Here is a 21,171-nt window from a genome sequence, read left to right on the forward strand (position 1 = left end):
GAGCTGCATCCTTACCCAGGGTGCAGGGCCTGCCCGAGATGGTTCCAGGTACCCAGGAAACCGGTGTCACTCCCATCTGCACCACAAAACCCAATCACCTCACATCAGTCACTGCCAGACACACTAGGGGGGTTGGACTAGCTGGAAAATGGGCCAGCCACTTGGGAACTGAGGAGACTGAAAGAGGGAAGTAGAGAAGTGAGCTCCAGAGAGTGAGGAGCTGGGAGAGTTAGCTCCTGGGGAGCTAAAAAAAACTGATTGGGTCGCAGGCAGTGATCCGGGTCCAGAGGAGTCAGGGACCGGTTGCAGGGACAATCGACAGGGGTGTGACGGACGTAGTCTTGGAGGGACTGTCGGCACCAGAAGGGCCCAACAGAACTGACCGGTACCGAGCACGAGGTCAGGAGCTGATTCAACGTCCTGACAATTCACCTGAAAGGGAGAGGATCTTCTAGGACTTCCCTAAACGCTAAGAGATTGAGGGCATCAGCACAACAAGGGGGACAGGGTTTTTCCAGACACAGCAACCTACTGAGGTCCCAAGTGCCAGCCCTTAAGAGCACGGCTACACTACAGTACACATAGTGAGCAGGGCCCCCAACAGCTTCAAGCCACGGGGACCATCAACGGACAACAAATTTTGCACGGAGGCAGGCTCCGCATCACTAAGTGACACCGGTGGGACCGGGTACTTGGACGGGCTCCCGGCAGTGGCAGCTATACTCAGAGACTTTGGTTTACCTACAGTGTGTGTGTCTCCTTTCTCCACCTCATCCAATACCACGACTACCCGCAGTGAGTACCCTGGTCCCTGCACCCTGTCCTCCCAAAGCTACCAACCCCCTGAGCCCGGGGCCTTCCCTACCTGCGGAGGGACTGACACTTTGCTGCTTCACACCTTCTGCCCCGGTCCTCCCTCCAGCAGCGGCGTTACTCCCATTACCGCAACCCGCAGGTGGCGCCACAAACTTTTCCCCTGAAAATATCCCCCTTTTTCGGATCAGAGTGTCTGCCAAGCCGGGTCCGGACCCCTCGAGCCAAGACGATCCCGGATCTGAGCAGCCTGACTAACACCGGGGCGGCACAAAAGTATTCGGCTCCCTTGAATTTTTAAACCTTTTCCCACATTTCAGGCTTCAAACATAAAGATAAAAAATGTAATGTTATCGTGAAGAATAAACAACAAGTGGGACACAATTGTGAAGTTGAACGAAATGTATTGCTTATTTTAAACTTTTTAAAAAAATAAATAACTGGAAAGTGGGGCGTGCAATATTATTCATCCCCTTTACTTTCAGTGCAGCAAACTCACTCCAGAAGTTCATTGAGGATCTCTGAATGATCCAATGTTGTCCTAAATGACTGATGATGATAAATATAAGCCACCTGTGTATAATCAAGTCTCTGTATAAATGCACCTGCTCTGTGATAGTCTCAGGGTTTTGTTTAAAACGCAGATAGCATCATGAAGACCAAGGAACACAACAGGCAGGTCCGTGATGATGTTGTGGAGAAGTTTAAAGCCGGATTTGGTTACAAAAAGATTTCCAAAACTTTAAACATCCCAAGAAGCACAGTGCAAGCGATCATATTGAAATAGAAGGAGTAGCATACCACTGCAAATCTACCAAGACCCAGCCATCCATCCAAACTTTCATCTCAAACAAGAAGAAGACTGATAAGAGATGCAGCCAAGAGGCCTATGATCACTCTGGATGAACTGCAGAGATCTACAGCTGAGGTGGGAGAGTCTGTCCATAGGACAACAATCAGGCGTACACTGCACAAATCTGGCCTTTATGGAAGAGTGGCAAGGAGAAAGTAATTTCTCAAAGATATCCATAAAAAGTGTTGTTTAAAGTTTGCCACAGGCCACCTGGGAGACACCAAACATGTGGAAGAAGGTGCTCTGGTCAGATGAAACCAAAATCGAACTATTTGGGCACAATGCCAAACGATATATTTGGCGTAAAAGCAACACAGCTCATTACCCTGAACACACCATCCCCACTGTCAAACATAGTGGTGGCAACATCATTGTTTGGGTCTACTTTACTTCAGCAGTGACAGGGAAGATGGTTAAAATTGATGGGAAGATGGATGGAGCTAAATACAGGACCATTTTTGAAGAAAACCTATTGGAGTCTGCAAAAGACCTGAGACTGGGACGGAGATTTGTCTTCCAAAAAGACAATGATCCCAAACATAAAGCAAAATCTACAATAGAATGGTTCACAAATAAACATATCCAAGTGTTAGAATGGCCAAGTCAAAGTCCAGACCTGAATCCAATCGAGAATCTGTGGAAAGAGCTGAAAACTGCTGTTCACAAACGCTCTCCATCCAACCTCACTCAGCTCCAGCTATTTGCAAAGGAAGAATGGGCAAGAATTTCAGTCTCTCGATGTGCAAAACTGATAGACACATACCCCAAGCGACTTTCAGCTGTAATCGCAGCAAACGGTGGCGCTACAAAGTATTAACTTAAATGGGACAAATATTGCACGCCCCACTTTTCAGTAATTTATTTAAAAAAGTTTAAAATGAGCAATACATTTTGTTCAACTTCCCAATTGTGTCCCACTTGTTGTTGATTCTTCACCATAACATTAACATTTTTATCTTTATGTTTGAAGCCTGATATGTGGGAAAAGATTAAAAAATTCAAGGTAGCAGAATACGTTCGCAAGGCACTGTATATTCCATGTTCATTCCCCACCTATCTAACACAGGGAATAAAATAGACACTTCTTTGTGTGTTACCGTGTTTCCCCGAAAATAAGACCTCCCCCGAAAATAAGACCCAGCAGGATTTTACAGGGAGGCTTAAATATAAGACATCCCCCGAAAATAAGACCTAGCCGTGGTCTATAATGAAGTTTCCATGCAGCGGTAAAAGAGTTAAAGACACTGCAGGACACTTCATTTTAGAGAGCAGACACCTTCAGAAGAGAGAAGACAGAAGAAAAAAGACCCTGATCATACTCACCAGATGCCGACCGGGAGCAGGTGAGTGCATCAAGATCCTGCAGCAGAACACATACACACACAAATCAGATCACACACACACACACACACCACAGATCACATCCACACTCACCACATCCAGCGATATCGCTTGCTTCTCGGCGCACGTAAAGACTTGCGACGCTGTACAGTGGATCTTCCAGGACCTGTGGGAGGATCACATGGCCGAAAGCACAAGGTATCTCCGGATGTTGTGAGTGTGTGCGCGCGATTGTACGAGGAATGATGTGGAATCTGTGTGAGTGTGTATGCTATCTGATGTGTGAGTGTGATCTGATGTATGTGTGTCGGCCACATGCAGGGGAGGCGTGCAGGGCAGAGATCCCAGAGAGGAATGATATCGAATCTGATGTGTGTGTGTCTGTCTATATGAGTGTATGCTATCTGATGTGTCAGTGTGTGTATGTGTGTGTGTATATGTGTGTATGCTATCTGATGTGTGTTCTGATGTATGTGTGTCGGCCAGACGCAGGGGAGGGCGACGTGCTAGGAGATCTGGGAGCCATACAGATGCCCGGGGCTAGTAAGTATAATGATCCTGGGAAGGGGGGGGGGCTGCTTTTTGTGGGGGGTAAACTTACCCCAAACCATGTCTCCTCGAGAATAAGACACCCCTTGAAAATAAGACCTAGTGCTTTTTTCGGGGCAAGAAAAAATATAAGTCAGTGTCTTATTTTCGGGGGGGGGGGGGGGGGGGGTGAAACAGGGTATATGTGTACATTTCCCTATTATCTACATTTATTCCATGTTCATTCCTCACCTATCTAACACAGGGAATAAAATATACACCTGTTTATATGGAATGTGTGGACATTTCCCTATTATTTACATATATTCCAAGTTCATTTCACACCCAAGAAGCTCAGGGAATAAAATATACACCTGTTTTCCTGGGATTTGTGGACATTTCCCTATTATCTACATATATTCCATGTTCATTCCCCACTTTTCTAACACAGGGAATAAAATACTCGTATACAGCTGTTTATATGGGATGTATACATTTCCCTATTATCTACATTTATTCCATGTTCATTTGTAGCGCCACTGAATACATCAAGGTGCTACAGGGAACTGCATCCTTCTTGCAGGGTGCAGGACCTACCCCCCATGGTTCCAAGTTCCCAGAAACCGGTGTCACCTCCATCAGCACCACAAATCCCAACCATCATGACCTGTCAGACACACCAGTGGGTTGGTCTAGCTGGAACAGGGCCACCTACAAAGGGGTCAGGCAGACTGGTAGTAGGAACGAAGGGAGAGTCCGCCCTCAAAGTGAGAGGACCTGGAGAGTGTGAACTCCCGGGGAGCTAGAAGGATTGAGGTTGGGTTGCAGACAGTGGTACGGGACCAGAGGAGTCAGGGGCCAGTAGCAGTGACATTGGACGAGGGTGCGACGGACATAGTCTTGGAGGACTGTCAGCACCAGAAAGCCCAAAAGAACTGAACAGTACCGAGCACGACGGGGTACAGGACCCTAAGTCAGGAGCCGATTCAACGTCCTAACAATTGACCTGCAGAGGAAGAGGACCTTCAGGGACCTTTCCAGAGAGCTCAGAGACTGAGGGCATCAGCACACCGTAGGAGACAGGGTTTTCCAGAGAAAGCAACCCACTAAAGTCCCAAGTGCCAGCCCTTGGGAGCACGTCTTCACTTAAAAACTGAAGAATGGGACCTTACAGCTTCAGGCTATAGGGACCCACATGGCCACGAAACTGTGCACGGAGGCAAGCTCCGGATTACTATGTGACACCGGTGGGACCTGGTACTTGGACGGGCTCCCTGCAGTGGCACACAGAGAATTTGGTTTACTTACAGCGTGTGTGTCTCCTTTATAAACCTCATCCAGCACCACGACTACCCATAGTGAGTACTCTGGTCCCCTGCACCCTGCTCTCCCAAATAACTACCAACACCCTGAGCCCGGGGCCTTCCTTTGGTGAGACTAACATCTGGCTGCTTAACTCCATTTGCCCCGGTACTCCTTACAGCAGCGGCGGTACTCCCATTACCACAACCCACATGTGGTGACACAAACGTATCCCCTGTAAATACCCCCTTTCAGCGTCGGACTGGCTACCGGAGGAATCTCCAGTAATGCCAGGCCTGGATTCAGGTACCTGCATTTCACTCCAGAGCTCTCACCTGAGCTCCAGACTGCAGCCTAGACTGTACCGCGAGCGCCGAGTGATTTATTCCCCGGCATTTGCGGTTCAGTTCATGACAGCTGCAGATAGGCCGGGGTGATCTCTGGAGTTCAGGTGAGAGCACTGGAGATCACCCCGGCCTGTCTGCAGCTGTCATGAACTGAACCGCAATTGCCGGGGAATAAATCACTCGGCGCTCGCGGTACAGCCTAGGCTGCACTCCGGAGCTCAGGTGAAAGCTCCGGAGTGCAATGCAGATACCTGAATCCAGGCCTGGCATTACTGGAGATTCCTCCGGTAGCCAGTCCGACACTGCCCCCTTTATACGGATCAAAGTGTTTGCCAAGCCGGGTCCGGACCCCCTCGAGCCACGATCCCGGATCCAAGCAGCCTAACACCGGGGTGGCACACATTCCCCACCTAAGAAGCTCAGGGAATAAAATATACACCTGTTTTTATGGGATTTGTGGACATTTCCATATTATCTACATTTATTCCATGTTCATTCCATGTCTATGATGGCTAAGAAACCTATTATTCATCTCTATAATTTGGAACCAAGAAGTTATGTTCATTCTTACATTTTACTATGTCCCCCTTTTGCTATGTACTTGGCTTCGGCTTATTTTGCACACATACCTTCGGACCATGCACATAAACCTATACACCGTATATTGGCCATTATATAACAAGAACTCCGAATATTTGGTAGTAACAGACCAGATTAGCCTACTGCGGCCCTGTGTATAGGCCCCAGCAGTATACAGCCCACAACGCTGCACAGTGGGAGCTGTGCTCAGCTACTACGCCTCCAGACGCACACTGCCTCCCGTCTGCACACTGCCTCCCGTCTGCACACTGCCTCCCGTCGCACACTGCCTCCCGTCTGCACACTGCCTCCCGTCTGCACACTGTCTCCCGTCTGCACACTGCCTCCCGTCAGCACACTGCCTCCCGTCTGCACACTGCCTCCCGTCTGCACACTGTCTCCCGTCTGCACACTGTCTCCCGTCTGCACACTGCCTCCCGTCTGCACACTGTCTCCCGTCTGCACACTGCCTCCCGTCTGCACACTGTCTCCCGTCTGCACACTGTCTCCCGTCTGCACACTGTCTCCCGTCTGCACACTGTCTCCCGTCTGCACACTGCCTCCCGTCTGCACACTGCCTCCCGTCTGCACACTGCCTCCCGTCGTACAATGTGATCACAAGCAGAGGCCGCTGCAGCTCTAGTGCTTTGTTCTCTAGTCCTAAACGTCGCGCTGCTCCACGAGGATGCTGGGATAGGTAGTCCCTCTACCATCATCACGCTCATCAGCTAGTCACTGCTAGTGTGATTAAGAACCACAACTCCCAGGGTGCAGCGCGGGAAATGAGCATGCGTGTTTTATTTTAGCAGGACAGAAAGCTAGGAATAGAGAAAAAAAAAAGAATGTAAGAATTTAGGACGGTACTGTGTGCAGAACGATCGGGACTGTGAAAGATATAGAGTGGGAGCCCTGGCCTGCCATGGTTACATGGTGAAGGGCACGAACAGCAGCACCAGAGCAGTTTCTCCATAGCCTTGACATCTGCTGCATAGTTCCCGGTGTAGGTAAGACATGGGAGGCTTTCTGGTGATAAATGGTCATACCCTGGCATTAGTCTTTGTGTCACCACCCTCAAAACTGAGATTGAGAACCTCTAACCTCCTGATTGGTGCTGATTGGTTAGGTTCCTCAGGGGTGGTGCTTATTCTTTAGGAAACCAATGATTGTTCAGTGGTTATGAATCTAACTAGGCATTTTTTTTTAGTTCTTAATTTATGTTTAATATTTACTGTATTTGTGTATTTATACATTTGTAAGACATGTTATAGGGTTGTCCTCATCATATTAAATGGCTAAATGGCAAAGTGCTTGTTAAAAAAGGAACTTTGCAATTTACTTATTAAAATCTTCTCAAAAACAGAGGTTTATTTTACTTTTCAGTTTTGTTGTTTATTGATTATTGCCTAGGGCACTGGACACTGCTGTTAATGGTGGCAAGTGTCCAGGCGAGGACTGCAGCACTTACAAGCTCTTTTCTCTTCAGAAAATACGGTCATTTTATTTTTTTAAAGATTGGACGTTTACAGGTGCTGCCATGCCAATAATGCTTTCTTTTTAGCAATAAACAAGGAGTACAGTTTGAACTTTATTATTTCTTTAATAATGTAAAAAAAAAATGCTTATTTTAAATGTTTTTTAACATTGTTTTCTCCAAATAGTCTTGATTAAAGATAATTTAAAGGGAGTCTTTCATGAGGATTTTATACCCCAACCTAATTTATTTTCTAGGTAGATGAGCTGGAAGTGCAGCGGGGTGGGCAGTGCTCTTACAGCTCTCCTGTCTCTCCCTATTAGCCGCCTGCTGCCTCCTTTCTGTCTCTGACTGACAGCTCACCCTTATTTCCTTACTGCTTTCCCTATCTCTAGTGTCTTCGTCAGTGCCTGGGGTGGCACCTGTGTGGATTGACTTAGTTTTGTGATGTCATGAGGCCTTAGGGCCGCTTTACACGATGTGATATCGTTACCGATATCGCTAGCGTGCGTACCTGCCCCCATCGGTTGTGCGTCACGGGCAAACCGCTGCCTGTGGCGCGCAAAATCACTACTTACCTGCCTAGCGACGTCGCTGTGACCGGCGAACCGCCTCCTTTCTAAGGGAGCGGTTTGTTCGGCATCACAGCGACGTCACTAAGCGGCCTCCCAATAGAAGCGGAGGGGCGGAGATGAGCGGCCGGAACATGCCACCCACCTCCTGGCTTCCTCATTGCTGGCGGCCGCAGGTAAGGTGAGGTTCCTCGTTCCTGCGGTGTCATACATAGCGATGTGTGCTGCCGCAGGAACGACGAACAATATCGTACCTGCAGCAGCAACGATAATTGGGAAGAGGGGGGCATGTCACCGATGAGCGATTTTGAACGTTTTTGCGATGATTCAAAATAGCTCATAGGTGTCACACGCAACGACATCGCTAACGAGGCCGGATGTGCGTCACAAAATCCGTGACCCCAACGACATCGCTTTAGTGATATCGTAGCGTGTAAAGCCACCTTTAGGCTCTGATAGTACAGGCGGTGGGCAGGGAATCGAGAGAGAGGCGGAGAGCTATATGGGAAGTGCCCACCCCACTGCACTTGCAATTCATAAGCATAACATTTCAACTATGGAGCTCTCTAAAATGTTTTTTCTACAAGCAAGAATGTAAATCTCTTTACGTGCATGGGATTAGTTTAGGGTCCTTTATATGTTTTATGGCAGCTCTCATGCAGGTATGTGTGTTTCCTTGATTCCAGTCCACAATCCCTGTGTATTCTGGCATACTCCCTTGTATCTGTCCCGTGCTTTTTGGTAATATTGATAACATGAGTTTATCATCTCCTTATGTAATCATAATTTGCATAACATGATCACTAATTAGGCCGTGTTCAGATGAGCATAAGAAAACTCATTCGCTTTTCATTAACTGACTTTTTTTTCATCCATATGGTCTTTTGTATGTTGATGTCATCGCTTTTATATCTAAAAAAAAAATCAAAAATAATACAAGACCGAATACTAGAACAAGGAAGATGGATGGGCAACACCAATAATCTATCTATATATATAATTGCCTTATTCTGTCTGTCTGTCTGTCTGTCTGTCTGTCTGTCTATCTGTCTGTCTATCTGTCTGTCTGTCTGTCTGTCTGTCTGTCTTGCTCCAAAATTGTGTCCTTACGGTGACACAAAGCTGATTGGCCGCTGGGCTCGCCATGTCCCCGCCTCCCCGCACGGATTGGCCGCTCGCCCAGGCTGCGCCCCCACACGGATTGGCCGGCCGCTCGCCCAGGCTCCGCCCCCCCCACAGATTGGCCTCTCGCCCCGGCACCCTGCAGGCATTGGCAACTCGGCCACGCCCCGCCCCCTCGCGCAATGCACGCTAGCTCTGGCCCCGCCCCCCCCACGCATTCCCCGAACCGACACGGTCACGACTCCCAGGTGAGTACTGTACCCCCGGGAGCCCACATCAGCGTACGCCGCCAAACCAGCCGACACATGCCCTCGCATTGCTGGGGCTGGCCGGTGTATGCTGGTGTGGGCTCCCGTGCGAGCGGGGGACGAGATACGCTGGTAACCATGGTAGCATAGTTACCAGCGCATCAAGGTCCTGCAGCGGCGGAACATACACACACGCACACACATAACAGCACACACAGACACATACACACACACACATCAGATCACACTCACTCTCACACACACCTCACACACACATCACATCGCATCCACACACTCACAACATCCTGGGATATCGCTTGCTTCTCGGCGGCGATACTGTGCTGTGAGCTTCCAGGACCTGCCAGAGGATCACATGGCCAGAAGCATGTGGTATCTCCGGATGTTGTGAGTGTGAGCGCGTATGTGCAATATCGTCAATGTGTGTGTGCGTGAGTGTATGCGATCGGGTGTGCGTGAGTGTATGCGATCGGGTGTGTGTGAGTGTATGCGATCGGGTGTGTGTGAGTGTATGCGATCGGGTGTGTGTGAGTGTATGCGATCGGGGGTGTGTGTGAGTGTATGCGATCGGGTGTGTGTGTGTGTATGCGATCGGGTGTGTGTGTGTGTGTGTGTGTGTATGCGATCGGGTGTGTGTGAGTGTATGCGATCGGGTGTGTGTGAGTGTATGCGATCGGGTGTGTGTGAGTGTATGCGATCGGGTGTGTGTGAGTGTATGCGATCGGGGGTGTGTGTGAGTGTATGCGATCGGATCTGTGAGTGTCGGCAGAGGAGCACGGCGTGCTGGAGGAGGCTGGGAGAAGAGAGGCTGATCCTGGGGAAGGCTGGGATGGGGAGGCTGAGAGAAGAGAGGCTGATGCTGGGGGAGGCTGAGGCTGGGGTAGGCTGGGAGGAGAGAGGCTGATGCTGGGGACCGAAAAGGCTGATGCTGGGAGGAGAGAGGCTGATGCTGGGGGAGGCTGAGGCTGGGGTAGGCTGGGAGGAGAGAGGCTGATGCTGGGAGGAGAGAGGCTGATGATGGAAGGAGAGAGGCTGATGCTGGGGGAGGCTGAGGCTGGGGTAGGCTGGGAGGAGAGAGGCTGATGCTGGGAAGAGAGAGGCTGATGCTGGGAGGAGAGAGGCTGATGCTGGGGGAGGCTGATGCTGGGGAAGGCTGAGGCTGGGGTAGGCTGGGAGGAGAGAGGCTGATGCTGGGGACAGAAAAGGCTGATGCTGGGAGGAGAGAGGCTGATGCTGGGAGGAGAGAGGCTGATGCTGGGGGAGGCTGAGGCTGGGGTAGGCTGGGAGGAGAGAGGCTGATGCTGAGAGGAGAGAGGCTGATGCTGGGAGGAGAGAGGCTGATGCTAGGGACATAAAAGGCTGATGCTGGGAGGAGAGAGGCTGATGCTGGGATGAGAGAGGCTGATGCTGGGGACAGAGAGGCTGATGCTGGGAGGAGAGAGGCTGATGCTGGGGACAGAGAGGCTGATGCTGCGAGGAGAGAGGCTGATGCTGCGGGTAGAGAGGCTGATGCTGGGAGGAGAGACGCTGATGCTGCGGGCAGAGAGGCTGATGCTGCGGGTAGAGAGGCTGATGCTGGTGCAGCATGGGGGATGGAGCACGATGGGGGGTGCGCAGCATGGGGGATGGAGCACGTTTGGGAGTGCGCAGCATGGCGGATGGAGCACGTTTGGGAGTGCGCAGCATGGCGGATGGAGCACGTTTGGGAGTGCGCAGCATGGCGGATGGAGCAAGTTTGGGAGTGCGCAGCATGGCGGATGGAGCACGTTTGGGAGTGCGCAGCATGGCGGATGGAGCACGTTTGGGAGTGCGCAGCATGGGAGATGGAGCACAATGGGGGGTGCCCAGCATAGGGGATGGAGCACGATGGGGAGTGCGCAGCATGGGGGATGGAGCACGATGGGGAGTGCGGAGTATGGCGGATGGAGCACGTTTGGGAGTGCGCAGCATGGCGGATGGAGCACGTTTGGGAGTGCGCAGCATGGTGGATGGAGCACGTTTGGGAGTGCGCAGCATGGCGGATGGAGCACGTTTGGGAGTGCGCAGCATGGGAGATGGAGCACGATGGGGGGTGCGCAGCATAGGGGATGGAGCACGATGGGGAGTGCGCAGCATGGGAGATGGAGCACGATAGATGGGGGGTGCGCAGCATAGGGGATGGAGCACGATGGGGAGTGCGCTGCATGTGGGATGGAGCACGATGGGGAGTGCGCTGCATGGGGGATGGAGCACGATGGGAAGTGCACACCTCCCCCCAACACACACACACACACACACGCACTGCACAACACACCACACACACACACTGGGAACCACAAACAACTGCCCTACACAGACACCCACACACACAGACAACGCTGCACACGCACAACACCCAACACACAAACACCGCGGCACACACAAATATACGCACATACCGCACAACACACACATTGCACAAAACATACCTCCCCCCAAAACACACCACACACACACAAACCGCGCAACACACACACACACAACGCGACAGACACACAGCGCTCCACAAACAACGCAACACACATACAACACCGCTCTCACCCCCCGCCACACCCAGACAACACCTAGAACATGTACAGCGCCCTACACAAACACTTGGTAACTACACACAACAACATCTATATATATAACAAAAATCATACATGAACTACACAATACGTAAATTCTAGAATACCCGATGCGTAGAATCGGGCCACCTTCTAGTAAGGAATATATGCCTAATACCCCAAAAGTCAAAATAGCATATAGAGGGGGAAAAGAGGACTGTATATAATGGCACTAAAAATAATAATACTGAAAACCAATGAATAAAGTAACAATATTTATTATTTTATTAAATTCAAAGTGAATAACAGAGACTTCCCTGGTGAAGCATTTTTTAGTGGTGAAACGTGTAAGGCACTTTTCTCTCAATTTTCTTGCACTTTGGGCTACGCAAATGGGTTACAACCTCTAAGGATCTGGTATTTATAATATTACTAGAAATAGGCCCGATGCTATCGCATCGGGAGTGCGGTGAGATGAACATCTGTCTATTATTATTATTGTTTATTATTATAGCGCCATTTATTCCATGGCGCTTTACAAGTGAAAGAGGGTATACGTACAACAATCATTAACAGTACAAAACAGACTGGTATAGGAGGAGAGAGGACCCTGCCCGCGAGGGCTCACAGTCTACAGGGAATGGGTGATGGTACAATAGGTGAGGACAGAGCTGGTTGCGCAGTGATCTACTGGACTGAGGGCTATTGTAGGTTGTAGGCTTGGTGGAAGAGGTGGGTCTTGAGGTTCCTCTTGAAGCTTTCCACGGTAGGTGAGAGACGGGAGAAATCTTGTACGCAATTGTGGGAAGAGGAGGTAAGAGAGGAGCAGAGAAGGAGATCTTGTGAGGATCTGAGGTTGCGTGCAGGTAGGTACCGGGAGACTAGGTCACAGATGTAGGGGGGAGACAGGTTGTGCATGGCTTTGTATATCATTGTTAATGTTTTGTACTGGAGTCGTTGGGTGATGGGAAGCCAGTGAAGGGAATGGCAGAGTTGCGAGGCTGGGGAGTAGCGAGGGGAGAGGTGGATTAGGCGGGCCGCAGAGTTTAGGATTGGAGGGGTGCAAGAGTGTTGGAAGGGAGGCCAGAGAGCAGGTGGTTGCAGTAGTCGAGGCGGGAGATGATGAGGGCATGCACTAATGTTTTTGCTGATTCTTGGTTAGTGGTGCTGACCGGAGCAGAGCACATGTGTCACACTGTTTGCGCTTTCCAATATATCTGCTGTATGTCATCTCTCCACATTTGTGTATTGTATGTGTTGCGTCATTTGACCTCTTTCACCCCTGTGCACTGTCTCTTCCTTGTTGTGCTATATATTGGTATCTGGTGTTGTGTTTGTTGAGCTGTGTTCCCTTTGTGGTCTCCCCTGTGTGCTGTGTGTGTTTACACTATGTGGTCTCATGTAAGTGGATTGTTAATGGAAATTTTTTTGGGGCTAAGTAAATGTGTTAAAGGCTGTGTATGTTTTTATTGTAAATAAACATATTATGTGTGTGTGTGTGTGTGTGTGTGTGTGTGTGTGTGTATGTATGTATATGTGTGTGTGTTTGTGTGTATGTATATATATATATATATATATATATATATATATATTTCTCTATTTCTCTAACACACACATACATACACACAGCTTACACTTATACACTTATACTTATACAGCTATACACTTAGCTGTAACACACACAGCTATGCTATACACTCAGCTCTAACACACACACACAGCTATGCTATACACTTAGCTCTAACACACACAGCTCTGCTATACACTCAGCTCTAACACACACACACAGCTCTGCTATACACTCAGCTCTAACACACACACAGCTCTGCTATGCACTCAGCTCTAACACACACACACACAGACACACACAGATACAGCTCTCTCTCTCTCTCTCTCTCCCGTGACATTGCACACGGATCAGTAAGGAGACATGGCTGGGTATGTCCACACTTCTCTGACATCGCTATGCCTTCAGCAAAGGACCTGTGTGATGTCACCGTCATGTGATGAGTCGCATGATCAGAAGCTTCCGCTCCAGAGGACTCTGCTCTTTGTCTGCAGGACTCTGCTGTGAAACGGAGCTGCAGGTGTAATGTGCGTAGGGGCGGAGCTGCAGGTGTAATGTGTGGGGGCGGAGCCGTGGGTGTAATGTGCTGGGGGCGGAGCTGCAGGTGTAATGTGCGGGGGGCGGAGCTGCAGGTGTAATGTACGGGGCGGAGCCGTGGGTGTAATGTGCTGGGGGCGGAGCTGCAGGTGTTACGTGGGGGGGCGGAGCCGCGTGTGGAAGCTGCGGGTGACGTGCATGTCACTTGCACAGGCGCAGTTCGAACTGCGCATGCGTAAGTAGCGGTGCCGCGGTGCATGTCAGAATAGGGTTACAGAAACTGGTGATTATGTATGTAGATTTCTCAAATTTGCTGTCCTTTTCTACTTATTTTTGCATGGAATTTACCTTATGGTGCTGGGCAACAATTACATATATCTGACCTCAATTTCACGTTATATTATCAGGCTGCCTTTTTCTACCCTTGGCCCATATTTGCCTATATTATTTGTATTGTATGAAAATGAAGTTTAGCAGGAGCTCTATATATTACTCCATATGTTGATCTAGATATTTCTAGATGTTTTTAATCTTGTTTGTTCACTTTGATTTTAAGAAATAAATATTCTTACTTTATACATTAGTTTTTAGTATTATTATAGAAGAGTTATGGTGCCATTATATATACCCCTCTTTTCTCTGTCTACATGCTACAACACCAAATACAGTTTCCCATGTTATTAATTGCAGTAGGTCCATTAAAAACAGATGCTATATGGATGGCGTCTATATGGTAGCCATTTATTGTACACCACAATTGAATTTAAGGAGTGAGATTAGCGCATGCTGAATTTATTTTACATGAGAACCATTGGTCCCTGTGTAAAAGACATTTATCATTTTACACGGGGGTGGTGCACTATTGAAAATTGGCGGTTAGGGCCGGCAGCATAGACACACCGCTGTTCCCAGGCTGCTAACAGAGGCAGCTTTACCTCTGTGGCAGCGGGGAAGCACAGCGGCACCACAGCGGTCGGATTCAGCGATCCAATAAGCTTCCCTGTGGCACAAGCAGGTTCTAAAGCAGGGTTCCCCAACTCCAGTCCTCGAGGGCCGCCAACAGTGCATGTTTCCTTAGCATTGCATGGGTGTTGGAATCATTAACTGTGCAGGTGATTAAATTATCACACGTGCGATACTAAGGAAATCCTGAAAACATGCACTGTTGGCGGCCCTTGAGGACTGGAATTGGGGACCCATGTTATAAAGCATAGAGCCTATAATCAGCGTGCTCCTTATCTAGATAATAGGCCACAATGTGAGCACAGGGTGGCTGGTAACCCAAGCAATGAGCTGTACACCATAAAATTAAAAATACCTCTGTTTGTGAGATTGGAGAGGATTTGTAACACAAGGTAAATTGAAAATTGAAAATGTGCTTATTGTTATAAGAACTTTGTAATTTTGCCTATTTAAGAACTTTACCTTCAAAAGCTTTTGTCATTCTGAATCTCCAGTAGTACACCGCTATCCTGACTGCTGGCTTCCTGCATGCCGGTGTGGGGGCGATGCGCTCCTGATTGACAGCCCAGACCTATGACATCATTCAACCATTGCCTCTGCTGGGGGCGCTGGGTCTAGCCAGATCCAGTTTCGAGAATAGCTTAAAGGGAACCTGTTACCAGTTTTTTCACTATTAAAACAAAAGTATCACCTTCTGCAGTTCCTGGGCTGCATTCTATGAAGGTGCACCCTGTTGCTGGCCCCTTTGCAGACCCCAAAAAGAACTTTATAAACTCTCACCGTTTCCTATGCAAATTAACTGTGTTGGCTAGATGGGTGGGCTCTATTTCGGCTCCTGTCCCCCCTCCTACCACTGTTCGCCGTCCTCCTGTCATGATTGACATTGATGACACCGCCGTCATCATCCACGCTGCTGGCGAAGTCTCGCGCAGGCGCAGTTCGCTGTGCCCCTATCGTGGGCCGAGCATAAAAACAGTTTCCCACACCCTGGTGATGTATTTGCTCATGCGCGAGATTATGGGCGGGTACGAGGATGATGCTAGTGAGGTCATCTACAGCGCCACCCATAATCTCACGCCTGCGCAAATACATCACCGGCGTGCGGGAAACTGTTTTTATGCTCGGCCTGCGATAGGGGCACAGCGAATTGCACCTGCATGAGACTTAGCCAGCAGCATGGATGATGACAGCGGCATCGTCATCCATGTCAATCATGATAGGAGGACGGCAAACAGCGGTAGGAGGGGGAACAGGAGCCGAAACAGAGCCCACTCATCTAACCAACACAGTTCATTTGCATAGGAAAGGGTGAGAGTTTATAAAGTTCTTTTTGGGGTCTGCAAGGGGGGGCCAGCAACAACGTGCACCTTCCTAGAATGCAGCCCAGGAGCTGCAAAAGGTGATACTTTTGTTTTAATAGTGAAAAAAACTGGTGACAGGTTCCCTTTAAGAGCAGCATTTACACATTCTATTGCACAAGCGCTGTGCTCCACGCCTACAGCATCGGCCACTTCTGATTGCAGCGGTGGCTGTTAACCTAGGCAAATAGCAATAAACAATAAAATTAAAAATCTTGAGAATGGAGGATTTTTAATAAGAACTAAATTGCAAGGTTGCTTGATTTTACAAGCACTTTGTAACGTTACCAATTCTATGATAATGAAATAAACCGTATGACATTTATGGCTGATTACTGTATATAGTAAACTTTATGTTGCATTTTTTTCTTCTGAACAGAGAAATGGCTAACTTTCCATCAGCCATACTGTCGATGTACAATGAAACGCTGGAAAGGAAAGAAGCAGTTAAACATTTCATCTCATCCTTGGAGTCAATGGTAAACTGAAGTCATATTATTATTAGTATTTATTGTTATTATAGCGCCATTTATTCCATAGCACCGTACATGTGAAAGGGGTATACATAGTAGGGACAAGTGGAATAATCATAAACAATACAAGGTACAGACTGGTACAGGAGGAGAGAGGTCCCTGCCCCCGAGGACTCACAGTCTACAAGATACATATAATAGAGACAAGTATAATAATCATAAGCAATACAAGGAACAGACTGGTACAGGAGGAGAGAGGACCCTGCCCCCGAGGGCTCACAGTCTACAAGATATATATATAATAGAGACAAGTATAATAATCATAAACAATACAAGGCACAGACTGGTACAGGAGGAGAGAGGACCCTGCCCCCGAGGGCTCACAGTCTACAAGATATATATAATAGAGACAAGTATAATAATCATAAGCAATACAAGGCACAGACTGGTACAGGAGGAGAGAGGACCCTGCCCCCGAGGGCTCACAATCTACAAGATATATATAATAGAGACAAGTATAATAATCATAAGCAATACAAGGCACAGACTGGTACAGGAGGAGAGAGGACCCTGCCCCCGAGGGCTCACAGTCTACAAGATATATATAATAGAGACAAGTACAATAATCATAAACAATACAAGGCACAGACTGGTACTGGAGGAGAGAGGACCCTGCCCCCGAGGGCTCACAGTCTACAAGATATATATAATAGAGACAAGTACAATAATCATAAACAATACAAGGCACAGACTGGTACAGGGGGAGAGAGGACCCTGCCCCCGAGGGCTCACAGTCTACAAGATATATATAATAGCAACAAGTACAATAATCATAAACAATACAAGGCACAGACTGGTACAGGGGGAGAGAGGACCCTGCCCCCGAGGGCTCACAGTCTACAAGATATATATAATAGAGACAAGTATAATAATCATAAGAAATACAAGGCACAGACTGGTACAGGGGGAGAGAGGACCCTGCCCCCGGGGGCTCACAGTCTACAAGATATATAGAATAGAGACAAGTATAATAATCATAAGAAATACAAGGCACAGACTGGTACAGGAGGAGAGAGGACCCTGCCCCCGAGGGCTCACAGTCTACAAGATATATATAATAGCAACAAGTACAATAATCATAAACAATACAAGGCACAGACTGGTACAGGGGGAGAGAGGACCCTGCCCCCGAGGGCTCACAGTCTACAAGATATATAGAATAGAGACAAGTATAATAATCATAAGAAATACAAGGCACAGACTGGTACAGGAGGAGAGAGGACCCTGCCCCCGAGGGCTCACAGTCTACAAGATATATAGAATAGAGACAAGTATAATAATCATAAGAAATACAAGGCACAGACTGGTACAGGAGGCGAGAGGACCCTGCCCCCGAGGGCTCACAGTCTACAAGATATATATAATAGAGACAAGTATAATAATCATAAGAAATACAAGGCACAGACTGGTACAGGAGGAGAGAGGACCCTGCCCCCGAGGGCTCACAGTCTACAAGATATATATAATAGCGACAAGTACAATAATCATAAACAATACAAGGCACAGACTGGTACAGGGGGAGAGAGGACCCTGCCCCCAAGGACTCACAGTCTACAAGATATATATATAATAGAGACTAGTATAATAATCGTAAACAATACAAGACACAGACTGGTACAGGGGGAGAGAGGACCCTGCCCCCAAGGGCTCACAGTCTACAAGATATATATAATAGAGACAAGTACAATAATCATAAACAATACAAGGCACAGACTGGTACAGGGGGAGAGAGGACCCTGCCCGCGAGGGCTCACAGTCTACAAGATATATATAATAGCAACAAGTACAATAATCATAAACAATACAAGGCACAGACTGGTACAGGGGGAGAGAGGACCCTGCCCCCGAGGGCTCACAGTCTACAAGATATATATAATAGAGACAAGTATAATAATCATAAGAAATACAAGGCACAGACTGGTACAGGAGGAGAGAGGACCCTGCCCCCGAGGGCTCACAGTCTACAAGATATATATAATAGCGACAAGTACAATAATCATAAACAATACAAGGCATAGACTGGTACAGGGGGAGAGAGGACCCTGCCCCCGGGGGCTCACAGTCTACAAGATATATAGAATAGAGACAAGTATAATAATCATAAGTAATACAAGGCACAGACTGGTACAGGGGGAGAGAGGACCCTGCCCCCGGGGGCTCACAGTCTACAAGATATATATAATAGAGACAAGTACAATAATCATAAACAATACAAGGCACAGACTGGTACAGGGGGAGAGAGGACCCTGCCCGCGAGGGCTCACAGTCTACAAGATATATATAATAGAGACAAGTACAATAATCATAAATAATACAAGGCACAGACTGGTAAAGGGGGAGAGAGGACCCTGCCCCCAAGGGCTCACAGTCTACAAGATATATATAATAGAGACAAGTACAATAATCATAAACAATACAAGGCACAGACTGGTACAGGGGGAGAGAGGACCTTGCCCGCGAGGGCTCACAGTCTACAAGATATATATAATAGCAACAAGTACAATAATCATAAACAATACAAGGCACAGACTGGTACAGGGGGAGAGAGGACCCTGCCCCCGAGGGCTCACAGTCTACAAGATATATATAATAGAGACAAGTATAATAATCATAAGAAATACAAGGCACAGACTGGTACAGGTGGAGAGAGGACCCTGCCCCCGAGGGCTCACAGTCTACAAGATATATATAATAGCGACAAGTACAATAATCATAAACAATACAAGGCACAGACTGGTACAGGGGGAGAGAGGACCCTGCCCCCAAGGACTCACAGTCTACAAGATATATATATAATAGAGACTAGTATAATAATCGTAAACAATACAAGACACAGACTGGTACAGGGGGAGAGAGGACCCTGCCCCCGAGGGCTCACAGTCTACAAGATATATATAATAGAGACAAGTATAATAATCATAAGAAATACAAGGCACAGACTGGTACAGGAGGAGAGAGGACCCTGCCCCCGAGGGCTCACAGTCTACAAGATATATATAATAGCGACAAGTACAATAATCATAAACAATACAAGGCACAGACTGGTACAGGGGGAGAGAGGACCCTGCCCCCAAGGACTCACAGTCTACAAGATATATATATATAATAGAGACTAGTATAATAATCGTAAACAATACAAGACACAGACTGGTACAGGGGGAGAGAGGACCCTGCCCCCAAGGGCTCACAGTCTACAAGATATATATAATAGAGACAAGTACAATAATCATAAACAATACAAGGCACAGACTGGTACAGGGGGAGAGAGGACCCTGCCCGCGAGGGCTCACAGTCTACAAGATATATATAATAGCAACAAGTACAATAATCATAAACAATACAAGGCACAGACTGGTACAGGGGGAGAGAGGACCCTGCCCCCGAGGGCTCACAGTCTACAAGATATATATAATAGAGACAAGTATAATAATCATAAGAAATACAAGGCACAGACTGGTACAGGAGGAGAGAGGACCCTGCCCCCGAGGGCTCACAGTCTACAAGATATATATAATAGCGACAAGTACAATAATCATAAACAATACAAGGCATAGACTGGTACAGGGGGAGAGAGGACCCTGCCCCCGAGGGCTCACAGTCTACAAGATATATATAATAGAGACTAGTATAATAATCGTAAACAATACAAGACACAGACTGGTACAGGGGGAGAGAGGACCCTGCCCCCAAGGGCTCACAGTCTACAAGATATATATAATAGAGACAAGTACAATAATCATAAACAATACAAGGCACAGACTGGTACTGGAGGAGAGAGGGCCCTGCCCCCAAGGGCTCACAGTCTACAAGATATATATATAATAGAGACAAGTATAATAATCATAAACAATACAAGGCACAGACTGGTACTGGAGGAGAGAGGACCCTGCCCCCGAGGGCTCACAGTCTACAAGATATATATATAATAGAGACAAGTATAATAATCATAAACAATACAAGGCACAGACTGGTACAGGGGGAGAGAGGACCCTGCCCCCGAGGGCTCACAGTCTACAAGATATATATAATAGAGACAAGTACAATAATCATAAACAATACAAGGCACAGACTGGTACAGGGGGAGAGAGGACCTTGCCCGCGAGGGCTCACAGTCTACAAGATATATATAATAGCAACAAGTACAATAATCATAAACAATACAAGGCACAGACTGGTACAGGGGGAGAGAGGACCCTGCCCCCGAGGGCTCACAGTCTACAAGATATATATAATAGAGACAAGTATAATAATCATAAGAAATACAAGGCACAGACTGGTACAGGTGGAGAGAGGACCCTGCCCCCGAGGGCTCACAGTCTACAAGATATATATAATAGCGACAAGTACAATAATCATAAACAATACAAGGCACAGACTGGTACAGGGGGAGAGAGGACCCTGCCCCCAAGGACTCACAGTCTACAAGATATATATATAATAGAGACTAGTATAATA

At 47.9% G+C, this 21,171-nt stretch overlaps 1 protein-coding gene across 3 annotated transcripts in view; it reads left to right on the forward strand.

The window, feature by feature from the left end:
• Positions 1 to 6,527: 6,527 nt before the first annotated feature.
• GTF2I (general transcription factor IIi) overlaps positions 6,528 to 21,171 on the forward strand; it is a 151,085-nt gene continuing 136,441 nt past the window's right edge. For 2 of the 3 annotated variants that reach the window (XM_075336360.1, XM_075336362.1), the window contains exons 1-2: positions 6,528 to 6,767; positions 16,563 to 16,662. In XM_075336360.1, coding sequence (XP_075192475.1) covers positions 16,567 to 16,662 — 96 coding nt within the window. In that variant the 5' untranslated portion in view covers positions 6,528 to 6,767; positions 16,563 to 16,566. The remainder of the gene's footprint in view (positions 6,768 to 16,562; positions 16,663 to 21,171) is intronic. The other variant, XM_075336361.1, reaches the window with a different exon arrangement.

Source organism: Anomaloglossus baeobatrachus, chromosome 2 (assembly GCF_048569485.1).
Source record: "Anomaloglossus baeobatrachus isolate aAnoBae1 chromosome 2, aAnoBae1.hap1, whole genome shotgun sequence".
Classification (NCBI taxonomy): Eukaryota; Metazoa; Chordata; class Amphibia; order Anura; family Aromobatidae; genus Anomaloglossus; species Anomaloglossus baeobatrachus.